The sequence below is a fragment of the Mobula hypostoma genome, chromosome 23 (genome assembly GCF_963921235.1).
Source record: "Mobula hypostoma chromosome 23, sMobHyp1.1, whole genome shotgun sequence".
Taxonomy (NCBI): domain Eukaryota; kingdom Metazoa; phylum Chordata; class Chondrichthyes; order Myliobatiformes; family Myliobatidae; genus Mobula; species Mobula hypostoma.
Window position 1 is genome coordinate 37,778,668 of NC_086119.1, and position 12,972 is coordinate 37,791,639.

General features: G+C 43.2%; 1 protein-coding gene across 1 annotated transcript in view; it reads left to right on the forward strand.

Moving 5' to 3' along the window:
- Positions 1-12,583, forward strand: part of hsf5 (heat shock transcription factor family member 5) — a 95,286-nt gene extending 82,703 nt beyond the window's left edge. Inside the window, exons 7-8 of the mRNA XM_063031742.1 lie at positions 11,395-11,560; positions 12,474-12,583. Of these exons, the coding sequence (XP_062887812.1) occupies positions 11,395-11,560; positions 12,474-12,583 (276 nt within the window). The remainder of the gene's footprint in view (positions 1-11,394; positions 11,561-12,473) is intronic.
- Positions 12,584-12,972: the final 389 nt, after the last annotated feature.

Below are 12,972 nucleotides of genomic sequence, written 5' to 3' on the forward strand. Positions count from 1 at the left end.
TATAAGTGGTACTTCCACTATCTTTAAGTTAAAAGAGCACCTCGTGATTATCTTACATACAGAATCACATATATCTGAGACAGGTAGAGCAAACAGCCTATGTAGGTCGATGTTAAGTCAAGCTAGTGGAATGTTAAACTATTATATCCATTATTTTAAAAAATACAAAAAATGTTAAAGAATTAGACCCTGAAAGTTCTTATTTATCAGCACTTAACACTAAGCAACTTGTAATTATCCTTCCTTGAAACTTCATGCATAAATTTGATGTTTGAGATACTCAATGACCTTGCTTTCAGTGTTGGATAAGGGTAACGTCATTCAAGTTACCATATTTGAGTGCTATAGATAATGTTTAATGGCAGTGTCTTGTGATCAAGTCTTGAGGTTAAATTACTAGAGTGATAGAATTTTAGACTGTTGATCCTGACGTACAGGTTTGAATTGCCTCAGGGCAGCTAGGGATTCAAGTAAGTAATGACATAAATCTTCAATTTTTAAAAATTGTACCAGATTCTCATTAAAAAAGTTGTCTGGTCCACTATGTCCTTCAAGAAAGGAAATTTGCCAGCTTTAACCAGTCTGGCCTACATGTGATTCCTTGGCCCAAAAATATGGGTCACTCTTAACTTATTCCTTACTTCTGGGATAATTAAGGATGGGCAATAAATGCCAGTATTGCTCATTGTGTACAGACAGGAAAAATAAAATAAATATGTGTCATCAGATTTTCGAGTTCAGTCTGCAGAAGTTGTGAGGAGCTATTTAAGTTGCACTGATACAGAGCAAATGTTATCAAAGAGAAAATGGACTTCTGTGAGTGGGATAGCTGAATGCTATTGGAAACAAGACACAGTTCAAAGTTTTCCAACATTTCCTACATGTGATATGGCATCCTCAGGATCATGATAAGTGCACATATGTAGGGGAATTCTGATTTCAGTAACTGGTGCAATGTTAATAACATACCTATCCATACCTAGATTGAAAATCTGAGTGGTGCCACAACACCAACCTCCTACTAAGACCAAGGAGCTGATTATTGACTTCAGCAGGAGGAAACCAGTGATCCATCCCAGCCCTCATTGCGGGATCAGAGTTCGAGAGGGTCAGCAACTTTAGGTTTCTCTGTGTTATCATTTGAGGACCTGTCCTGGGCCCAGCATGTCAGTGCAATTATGAAAAAAGCATGGCAGCATTTCTACATACTTAGGAGTTTGCAAAGATTTGGCATAACATCTAAAACTCTGACAAACTTCTATAGATGTGCAGTGGAGAGTATATTGACTGGCTGCATCAACACCAATGCCTTTGAACAGAAATTCCTACAAAAAGTAGTGGATACATCTGAGTCCATCATGGGTACAGCCCTCCGCACCACTGAGAACACCTACACTGGGTGTTGCCGCAGGAACTCAGCATCCATCGTCGGGGATCCTCAACACTCAGGCCATGCTCTCTTCTTGCTGTTGCCATCAGGAAGAAGGTACAGGAGCCTCAGGGCTCACACCACCAGGTTCAGAAACAGTTATTACCCCTGAACCATCAGTTTATTGAACCACAGGGGATAACTTCACTAATTGCACTTGCCCCATCACTCAAATGTTCCCACAACCTGTGGTCTCACTTTCAAGGACTCCTCATCGCATGTTCTCGATATTTAGTGCATATTTATTTATTATTATCATTTCTTTCTTTTTGCATTCGCACTATTTATTGTCTTTTGTACACTGGTTGTATGCCCAGTTAGCATGGTATTTCATTGATTCTATTATGGGTATTGGATATATTGATTATGCCCACAACAAAATGAATTTCAGAGTTTATATATGCATGTATGTATGTATATGTAACATATATACGATTGCCATATACAGTGGCATGCAAAAGTTTGGGCACCCCAGTCAAAATTTCTGTTACTGTGAATAGCTAAGCGAGTAAAAGATTACCAGATTTCCAAAAGACATAAAGTTAAAGATGACACATTTCTTTAATATTTTAAGCAAGAAAACTTTTTTATTTCCATCTTTTACAGTTTCAAAATAACAAAAAAGGAAAAGGGCCCGAAGCAAAGGTTTGGGCACCCTGCAGGGCAGTCTTAGTAACACCCCCTTTGGCAAGTATCACAGCTTGTAAATGCTTTTTGTAGCCAGCTAAGAGTCCTTCAATTTTTGTTTGGGTCACCCATTCTTCTTTGCAAAAGGCTTCTAGTTCTGTGAGATTCTTGGGCCGTCTTGCATGCTCTGCTCTTTTGAGGTCTATCCACAGATTCTCGATCATGTTTCGGTCAGGGGACTGTGAGGGCCATGGCAAAACCTTCAGCTTGCGCCTCGAGGTAGTCCACTGTGAATTTTGAGGTGTGTTTAGGTTCATTATCCTGTTGTAGAAGCCATCCTCTTTTCATCATCGGCTTTTTTACAAACGGTGTGATGTTTGCTTCCAGAATTTGCTGGTATTTAATTGAATTTCTTCTTCCCTCTACCAGTAAATTTCCCTGTACCACTGGCTGCAACACAAGCCCAAGCATGATTGATCCACCCCCATGCTTAACAGTTGGAGAGGGGTTCTTTCCATGAAATTCTGCGCCCTTTTTTTCCAAACATACCTTTGCTCATTGCAGCCAAAAAGTTCTATTCAAAAGGTTCAAAGGAACATCTAAACAAGCCTGATGCGTTTTGGAAACAAGTCCTGTGGACTGATGAAGTTAAAATAGAATTTTTTGGCCGCAATGAGCAAAGGTATGTTTGGAGAAAAAAGGGTGCAGAATTTCATGAAAAGAACCCCTCTCCAACTGTTAAGCACGGGGGTGGATCAATCATGCTTTGGGCTTGTGTTGCAGCCAGTGGCATGGGGAACATTTACTGGTAGAGGGAAGAAAAAAATTCAATTAAATACTGGCAAATTCTGGAAGCGAACATCAGACCGTCCGAGGCGGGAGGAGAAGATGGCAGCGCGACGCAGTGCACGTAGCTCTCCGGTGAAATGATATCGTATCTGTTAAATAGGGACTGTAGACAATTGTGATTTGATGGAGACAGACGTGAGAAGCATAGAGGAACATCTGGAGAAATTTCTGAATTGCCCAGTTCGCTGCCGCTGCTACTGTGCAATCGAGAATCTCCGGAGGGAAGGCCCCAAAATCCCCGGCTTTGCCTACTGCTGGCAACCGAGGCTGAAGTCGAAGCGTTCGGATAGAGATGGTGCTCGGTACTCGGTGTCGGAGGGCTGATCACAGCTCGAAGTTTTCGGACGACTCAGAGTCGGACTGTGGTCGGGCATAGCAAAGAGAGTTTTCTTCCTTCTCCGGTCTGCATGAGATGTGGGACTTTCAAGAGCCTTTGAACTTTTTTACTGTGCCATGGCCTGTTCTTCATCAAGTTATGGTATTGTTGCACTGTTGCAACTATATGTTATAATTATGTGGTTTTTGTTAGTTTTTCAGTCTTGGTCTGTCCTGTGTTTCGGTGATATCACACCGGACGAATATTGTATCATTTCTTAATGCATGCACTACTAAATGACAATAAAAGAGGACTGCATGTCCTCATAATCTAATAATCTAATAAAGAGCAGTGCATGCAAGATGGACCAAGAATCTCACAGACCTAGAAGCCTTTTGCAAGGAAGAATGGGCGAAAATTCCCCAAACAAGAATTGAAAGACTCTTAGCTGGCTGCAAAAACTGTTTACAAGCTGTGATACTTGCCAAAGGGGGTGTTACTAAGACTGCCATGCAGAGTGCCTGAACTTTTGCTTCAGGCCTTTTCCCTTTTTTGTTATTTTGAAACTGTAAAAGATGGAAATTAAAAAGTTTTCTTGCTTAAAATATTAAAGAAATATGTCATCATTAACCTTATGCCTTTTGGAAATCAGTTCATCTTTACTCGGTTAGCTATTCAAAGCCAAGATTGGTCTCATAAGCCACTTGAGAGCCCATAAGTAGATCAACAGAGTGAAGACCATCATCCTCGACCTCAAGGGATATCCATGACGACGACGATTCACAGTAACCAAAATTTTGACCGGGGTGCCCAAACTTTTGCATGCCACTATATTCTGGGAGCAATCATGCCTTCATTTTGTTTCATTCAGATATACCACCTGCATCCAAGTTATGATAAAAAAAACTAGGAAAATGTCATAGGCAGCAAGAGCTAATTGCTGATGATATATTTCCTGTTACTGCAGCATAATCTATGTAAAAATTAAACCATCTATGTGATAAGAGTAATATTGCTGCAAAATGGAATATAGTAAATCACTGGCATCCAAAAACAATTTGTACTGTCTAAACTGTTTTGAAAAATCAATGCAGTACCAGAAAGAGTATATTTCAAGACTGGTGGAAGAATGCAGTATGTTTCACCAGCCTGTTGGTATATAGCCTTGTCCCCAAACATGCAGCCAGTAATTGAAAGAGCAGGACAAGAGGTGGATGATGAAGAGGAAGGAAGGCAGCCTATGCAGCCCTTTCTAGCTGGTTTATCTATGAACTACGTGATGCACCATCAGTAACTCCAAAAGACTGAAAGTAGAGTAAATACTGAAAGGCTTTTATTAGCAGTAAAATGTGACCACCACTATGCTGAGTATCTGCCCTGGACTGAGAGGAGGAGCAATGGCACAATCACCTTTATTCAGGGCTCTGTGGGAGGAGCCACAGGAGCAGTCAGCAGAGGGGTGTGTCCAGACAGGTAACCCAGTTACAACATATATATATGGTTTACCACATTCACCCCTCCTTTTGTTTAAAAGAGTCCCGCAGGGTGAAATGACTGACAATATTTATAACAAGTATATTTACAGATCAAGTCTATCAGGCGGTCGAGTCCGTCGCTGTGATCTACGTAGCACCGGTGGTGATTGCACCCACGACGGCGGTTGTGCTGGCTCCGGGAGCCTGACTTGAGGTGTCAGCATGTTAGGCGTCGGTAATCCCTCGTGCGTGTGCATCACAGCCGGTATGGGAGTGTCGTGTAGGGCTTGGAATGCATGGTGTCTCGTGGGTATATATATATATCGGTGGATACGGGGTTAATAGTCACCATGGAGTGTTCAGGGTAGGGGCCCGGTGCTCCTGCAGGTGCCAGGTCGTGGATGGAGACCGCGTCCTCCCACCCATCAGGTAAAACCATATAGGCATACTGGGGGTTCGCATGAAGTAAGCGAACCCTCTCGATCATCGGGGAGTATTTATTGCTCCTTGCATGTTTCCGGAGCAGCACTGGCCCCGGGGATGTCAGCCAAGTTGGTAGGGTGGTCCCAGTGTTCGACTTTCTGGGAAAAGAGCCGCTCATGAGGGGTGGCATTGGTGGACGTGCATAACAGGGAGCGGATGGAGTGGAGTGCCTCAGGAAGGACCTCCTGCCAGCGAGAGACTGGCAGTCCCTTTGACCTGAGGGTTAAGAGTGTGGCTTTCCAGACCGTGGCATTCTCCTTCTCCACCTGTCCATTCCCCCGGGGATTATAGCTCGTGGTCCTACTAGTTGCAATACCCCGAGCTAGCAGGTATTGGCGCAGCTCGTCATTCATAAACGAGGACCCTCTGTCACTGTGGATATAGCATGGGTATCCGAACAGAGTGAAGAGCTTGCACAGGGCTTTTATAACTGACGTGGTAGTGGTATCGGGGCAGGGGATGGCGAAGGGGAACCGCGAGTACTCGTCGTTAACGTTAAGAATGTATACATTGCGGTCAGTGGAGGGAAGGGGGCCCTTAAAGTCGACACTCAGTCGCTCAAAGGGTTGGGTGGCCTTGATTAGTTGTACCTTTTTGGGTTGGTAGAAGTGCGGTTTGCACTCTGTGCAGACTTCGCAGTCCCTGGTCATCGTCCTGATCTCCTCAAGGGAGTAGGGCAGGTTCCGGGCTTTCACGAAGTGGAAAAGCCAGGTGACCCCCAGGTGGCAAAGATCTACAAACGTACATGTAGGGCGTATAACCGGTTGATCTGCGTGCTGGCCCACGTTCCCCGGGATAAGGCATCGGAGGGCTCGTTGAGCTTCCCAGGCCTGTTCATGATGTCATAGTTGAAGATGGAGAGTTCAATTCTCCACCTCAGAATTTTATTATTTTTGATTTTGCCCCGCTGCTGGTTATTAAACATGAATGCGACTGAGCGCTGGTCAGTCAGCAGGGTGAACTTTTTGCCGGCAAGATAGTGCCTCCAGTGCCTAATAGCTTCCACTATGGCCCGGGCCTCTTTCTCCACCGCGGAGTGCCGAATTTCAGAGCCTTGAAGGATACGGGAGAAGAACGCCACCAGTCTTCCCGCCTGGTTGGGGGTAGCAGCCAGCGCAAAGTCGGAGGTGTCACTCTCAACTTGGAAGGGAATGGCCTCATCCACCGCATGCATTGCTGCTTTGGCAATGTCCCCTTTAATGCAGCTGAAGGCCGCGCGGGCCTCGGCTGAGAGGGGGAATGTGGTGGACTTGACCAGGGGACGGGCCTTGTCTGCGTAGAGACCCATTGGGCGTAATTTGAAAAGAAGCCCAGGCACCTTTTGAGGGCTCTGAGGGTGTTGGGAAGAGGGAGTTCTGTTACATAACCGGCAACAATGAACATCAATCGAGACAGGTTATATAAAAACAACCAAGCATTTATTAAACACAGATAAACGATAAGGTAAAAAAACAAGCAAAAACTTTAACTGGAAGTTAACCGATATGCAGCTGTTCAACACCCGGTCACTCGGCACTGGTTCTTAAAGCGTTAAATGCGAAAGCAGTTCTTAAAGCAATAAAGTCAAATATCGTTCTTAAAGCGATAACTTTGAAAGTCCAACAGATTTATACATTCAATTGGGGAGAGACTTCTCTGGAGAAGGATTTCTTCACAGACGCAACTTTCCTGCTGGTTCTGTCCACAGAATCCACATGGAGGTAAATAAACAGTTTAAAACAACTGACCTTAAATCCTTTTAGAGAGAGAGCAACTCTTTGCATGAACTCCTTGATCTTTTTGGCAAGAGTTATCTTTGATGCAGGTTGCTACTCCGCCAACGAAGACTCAATAAGGTCGATCCTTTGTTGAACTGCCAAACGATGCCGACTCCTCTCGATCCCTCGATCCTGTACTTCAATAAATTCTTCACTCGCCCTTCTACTGTTGGAATTGAGTAAATCAACACATCTAGCAAAATTTTCCAGTCCAGTAATATGGTATCTTGCAATAGAATTCACACTCCGTTTTAAAAATGAAACTGCATCACAAAAACAAACACGCAACAGAAACGGAGACACAGCACGTTCCACCTGGAAATCTACAAACTAAAAACCTACTGCGTCACCTGGGTCGACTCTTATATAGCCATGGTGCACATGTCATCACGTGACCTCACATCAGGCGGTCTCCAAAAGACTATTACATCATTCTCACAAAAAAAAAACAAATCTCCTTGAGCATGTAACAGTTCCAACAGGGGGCGCATACGGTTGGGGTCAGGGCCAATGACTCCGTTCTCCACGACACACCCAAGGATAGCAAGTCCGGTGGTTCCGAACACACACGTGTCCTTGTTATAGGTGAGATTGAAAGCTTTGGCCACTTGGAGAAATGCCGGTCGTGACCACAGATGGTGATGTTATCCAGATATGGGAACGTGGCCTTCGGTTGGCACTGGTCCACCATCCGGTCCATTTCCCTCTGGAAGACAGATACACCATTCGTGACACTGAAGGGAAGTGATAAAGCCTGCTGTCTGCCTCGAAGGCGTGAGCACCCGTGGGTCGTAAGATGGCCGCCCCCATGTCTCATAGGTGGTGGCGGCGTGCAGGCAAGATGGCGACCCCCATGCCTCGCATGCGGCACTGCTCGATCCCGCGCGTGGTTTGGACTTACAGGTCTTGGCGAAGTGGTCCTTCTTTCCGCAGCTGGAGCAGGTAGCTTCTTGGGCCGGGCAGCGTTTCTGGGGGTGCTCCTCGATTCCACCGAAGTAGCAGTTCACGGACTCGCAACTGGCAGCAGCTGTGGTCGATTCGCCGGCGGGTTGCAGGGTCTGCGGTGTCCACGAGGCCATCGGGGGGATCACGTGCCTGGAGAGCCTCAGAGTTGTACAGAGCGGCCGCCAGTGTGTTGGCCAGCTCAATCGCCGAACGTAAGGTAAGATCAGCTTGTTCCAGCAGCCGCTGGCGCACATACACTGACCTGGTCCCCGTGATGAAGGCGTCTCTTACTAGGAACTCCACATTCTGTTCAGCCGTCAGCTCCTGGCAGCCGCGGGTCTGCACGAGTGTCTGTAGGGCCCAGACAAACTCAGCGCTCGATTCCCCAGGCCGCTGCTGCCGTGTCGCTAAGCAATGCCGTGCATAGACGGTGTTTACCGGCCGCAGGTATTGTCTTTTGAGGGCGCTCATCGCGCTGTCGTAGCTCAGTTGGTCTCTAATCATCAAGTAGACCCATGGACTGACCCTGGAGAGGAGAACTGTGCGATTCGCGGCGGACTCGGTCACTTCAGTCTCCTCCAGGTACGATTCAAAACAGGCTAACCAGAGTTCGAAAGCGTTTCCAGCTTCAGGTGTTTGCGGGTTGAGGTCTAACTTGACTATTGTAGCAGAATATGTAACTAATATACTATTCGTTGAACCTCTTTCACTACCTAGACATCATAGCATATTCTTGAGCACAATGAAAACAAAAACTACATAAATTTAACCAATGTAATATAAGTCAAAATTAAAATTACTTAAAATAGAAAGACCTGTGTTATTTTGTATCTTTCAAGGCTTAAATTTTCCTCAGAACGCTTTACAATCAATTAAGTAACTTTGAAGTGAATTCACTGCTCTAATATAGAAAACCACAACATCCCATTTACACTCAGAAAAATCCCACAGCAACCTGATAATTATCAGAAAATCTCTGAGATTTAATCAGAAAATAAAATCTCAGAAAATCAGCAAAGACATGGCATTCCCTTTTCAAATTAATTCTTCAGAACATTTTTCTATTACCTGAGAGAGCAGACAGGTCATCTGCTTAATATCTCATCCATGAAATGTGACTACTTTTGGACAATTCAGTTATTTTGTTGGGTATGTTACTTTCAGGTGTTAATACTGTATTTATACTGTAGTGGTGTTATTTTATACTCTCATCTCTTATGTATCAAGAAACATAGAAACATAGAAAATAGGTGCAGGAGTAGGCCATTCGGCCCTTTGAGCCTGCACCGCCATTTATTATGATCATGGCTGATCATCCAACTCAGAACCCCGCCCCAGCCTTCCCTCCATACCCCCTGACCCCCGTAGCCACAAGGGCCATATCTAACTCCCTCTTAAACATAGCCAATGAACTGGCCTCAACAGTTTGCTGTGGCAGAGAATTCCACAGATTCACCACTCTCTGTGTGAAGAAGTTTTTCCTAATCTCGGTCCTAAAAGGCTTCCCCTCTATCCTCAAACTGTGACCCCTCGTTCTGGACTTCCCCTACATCGGGAACAATCTTCCTGCATCTAGCCTGTCCAATCCCTTTAGGATCTTATACGTTTCAATCAGATCCCCCCTCAATCTTCTAAATTCCAACGAGTACAAGCCCAGTTCATCCAGTCTTTCTTCATATGAAAGTCCTGCCATCCCAGGAATCAATCTGGTGAACCTTCTTTGTACTCCCTCTATGGCAAAGATGTATTTCCTCAGATTAGGGGACCAAAACTGCACACAATATGCCAGGTGTGGTCTCACCAAGGACTTGTACAACTGCAGTAGTACCTCCCTGCTCCTGTACTCGAATCCTCTCGCTATAAATGCCAGCATACCATTCGCCTTTTTCACCGCCTGCTGTACCTGCATGCCCACTTTCAATGACTGGTGTATAATGACACCCAGGTCTCGTTGCACCTCCCCTTTTCCTGATCGGCCACCATTCAGATAATAATCTGTTTTCCTATTTTTGCCACCAAAGTGGATAACTTCACATTTATCCACATTAAATTGCATCTGCCATGAGTTTGCCCACTCACCCAACCTATCCAAGTCACCCTGCATCCTCTTAGCATCCTCCTCACTGCTAACACTGCCACCCAGCTTTGTGTCATCCGCAAACTTGGAGATGCTGCATTTAATTCCCTCATCCAAGTCATTAATATATATTGTAAACAACTGGGGTCCCAGCACTGAGCCTTGCGGTACCCCACTAGTCACCGCCTGCCATTCTGAAAAGGTCCCGTTTATTCCCACTCTTTGCTTCCTGTCTGCTAACCAATTCTCCACCCACACCAATACCTTACCCCCAATACCGTGTGCTTTAAGTTTGCACACTAATCTCCTGTGTGGGACCTTGTCAAAAGCCTTTTGAAAATCCAAATATACCACATCCACTGGTTCTCCCCTATCCACTCTACTAGTTACATCCTCAAAAAATTCTATGAGATTCGTCAGACATGATTTTCCTTTCACAAATCCATGCTGACTTTGTCCAATCATTTCACCGCTTTCCAAATGTGCTGTTATCACATCCTTGATAACTGACTCCAGCAGTTTCCCCACCACCGACGTTAGGCTAACCGGTCTATAATTCCCCAGTTTCTCTCTCCCTCCTTTTTTAAAAAGTGGGGTTACATTAGCCACCCTCCAATCCTCAGGAACTAGTCCAGAATCTAACGAGTTTTGAAAAATTATCACTAATGCATCCACTATTTCTTGGGCTACTTCCTTAAGCACTCTAGGATGCAGACCATCTGGCCCTGGGGATTTATCTGCCTTCAATCCCTTCAATTTACCTAACACCACTTCCCTACTAACATGTATTTCACTCAGTTCCTCCATCTCACTGGACCCTCTGTCCCTTAGTATTTCTGGAAGATTATTTATGTCCTCCTTAGTGAAGACAGAACCAAAGTAATTATTCAATTGGTCTGCCATGTCCTTGCTCCCCATAATCAATTCACCTGTTTCTGTCTGCAGGGGACCTACATTTGTCTTTACCAGTCTTTTCCTGTTTACATATCTATAAAAGCTTTTACAGTCCGTTTTTATGTTCTCTGCCAGTTTTCTCTCATAATCTTTTTTCCCCTTCCTAATTAAGCCCTTTGTCCTCCTCTGCTGAGCTCTGAATTTCTCCCAGTCCTCAGGTGAGCCACTTTCTCTGGCTAATTTGTATGCTACTTCTTTGGAATTGATACTATCCCTAATTTCTCTTGTCAGCCACGGGTGCACTACCTTCCTTGATTTATTCTTTTGCCAAACTGAGCTACATTAAAACTTTTAAGTAGACTTCCTAAAGTTCTACTGGCTCTTTAATAATGTGAATTGAGCTGATTTTTAAAAGACTTTCAAAACTGATCATTTTCATTGAATGTGCAGTATGAAAATAAATGATTTAGTTGCTAAAGACAGTAACAATGTAATTGGCTTACACTTTCTAAATTGACATTAACTCTTCATTTTTCCTGTAGACAGTACATGGTACTAACTATCATACTGGCTCTTTGGATCCTGTCCAGACCTCTGATCGATCTAGAACCATTATTTCAGCACTACTTTCTGACTTCGACTTACCTAAAGATACAGTTACACCTAATGCAAGACGACAAAACAGTGGTCAACAGGCTAAGTCTCCTGGTAAGAAAACATTAATTAAATTTGAAGCTATGCACAGACGTATCATGCTTCTGAATTTTTTATGTTCTCTGTAATATTTTTAAAATGTGATTTATTTAGATAAAAATATCACTGCAGAGTTCATGAAGAGGGAGAGGTGCAGGGCTGAGAATGGGACATTCACAAAACATGATTTCCCATGCACAAAGATATGTTGACTATCCCTAATCAGTTCGTGGCTTTCTAAATGCATTTAGATCCTGTATCTTAGAAATTCTCCGGTAGCTTTAACATCACTGATGTTACATGCAAGAAAATGTTGTTTACTTAATGGCTGAAATATGTTGACATGCCTTTTGAATTTAGTCTGTGAATTGTTTCCCTGGGTAGCACGTCTATAGCACTTAATCCTCCCAGACGTTCAAGTACTGACCGGGCTTGAACCTGCTTAGCAGAGTATTCAGAGACCGCAAAATGAACACTTGTCCATTACTCCACAGAAAGCCAGGTAAAGCAAACAACATTTGATTCCACCCTGTCCAGGAAATGTAATACTTTACCACCACAGCACTTAACTATGAAGGAGACTTTGGATGATGACAATCAAATCAGTATCTTAACTCATCTCACTCTACAAGAAATACAAATGTATAAATTGTTCTCCTAAGCAGGCAGGAATAATCCCCAAGCATTTTAAACATCATGCCTTTCTCTCCAAATGACAACAAGCATGAAACTGAGTTATTGTACTGGAGTTTGTAACTATGCTAAGAAACTTAACAATATTGTATAAATACTATAGAAGTAAACAGTATAACTAAAACGCTTATATACAATCACAAAAATGCTGCATTAAGATATTTGAAGCACTAGATTCCTGTTATAATTTGACACTTCTAAACAGTTTAATAATTAGGACTTTGTTTTCAAATAGATCTTCATCTTCTAGTAGACGTGGCTTGTAACCAGGATCACTTTCAAAAAGTGGAGGATATCTGTGTTTGGGAGACAGAAGCCAGCCATTCTCCTCAGCTTTCACCTTAGCCATTTGACTACTACAAATAGCCTGAAAGTTATACTTTCTACAATAAAATATTAGTATTCAGTATTCTGCTTTCTAATTTACTTTAGTTTCTTGTATTATTTAAGAAATATTAACTTTTATATTTAGCTAATATTTGAAAGTTAAATAGTACCAAAATAATATTCCATTAATCTGTTTAAATACAATATTTTAATATTACATTCATTCAATTATTATTTGTAGTTTATGTTGAAAGACGATGTCTAATTTCTATAATAAATATTCTCTTTCTTAAATCCTACATTATAGTCATGTAACGATACCCAGGAAGGAGAATATGATTTGTGCACTCTTTGTTGCTATTAATGTAAGATGCTATACTGTAACTTTGGATTCCTTTGTATAAAAT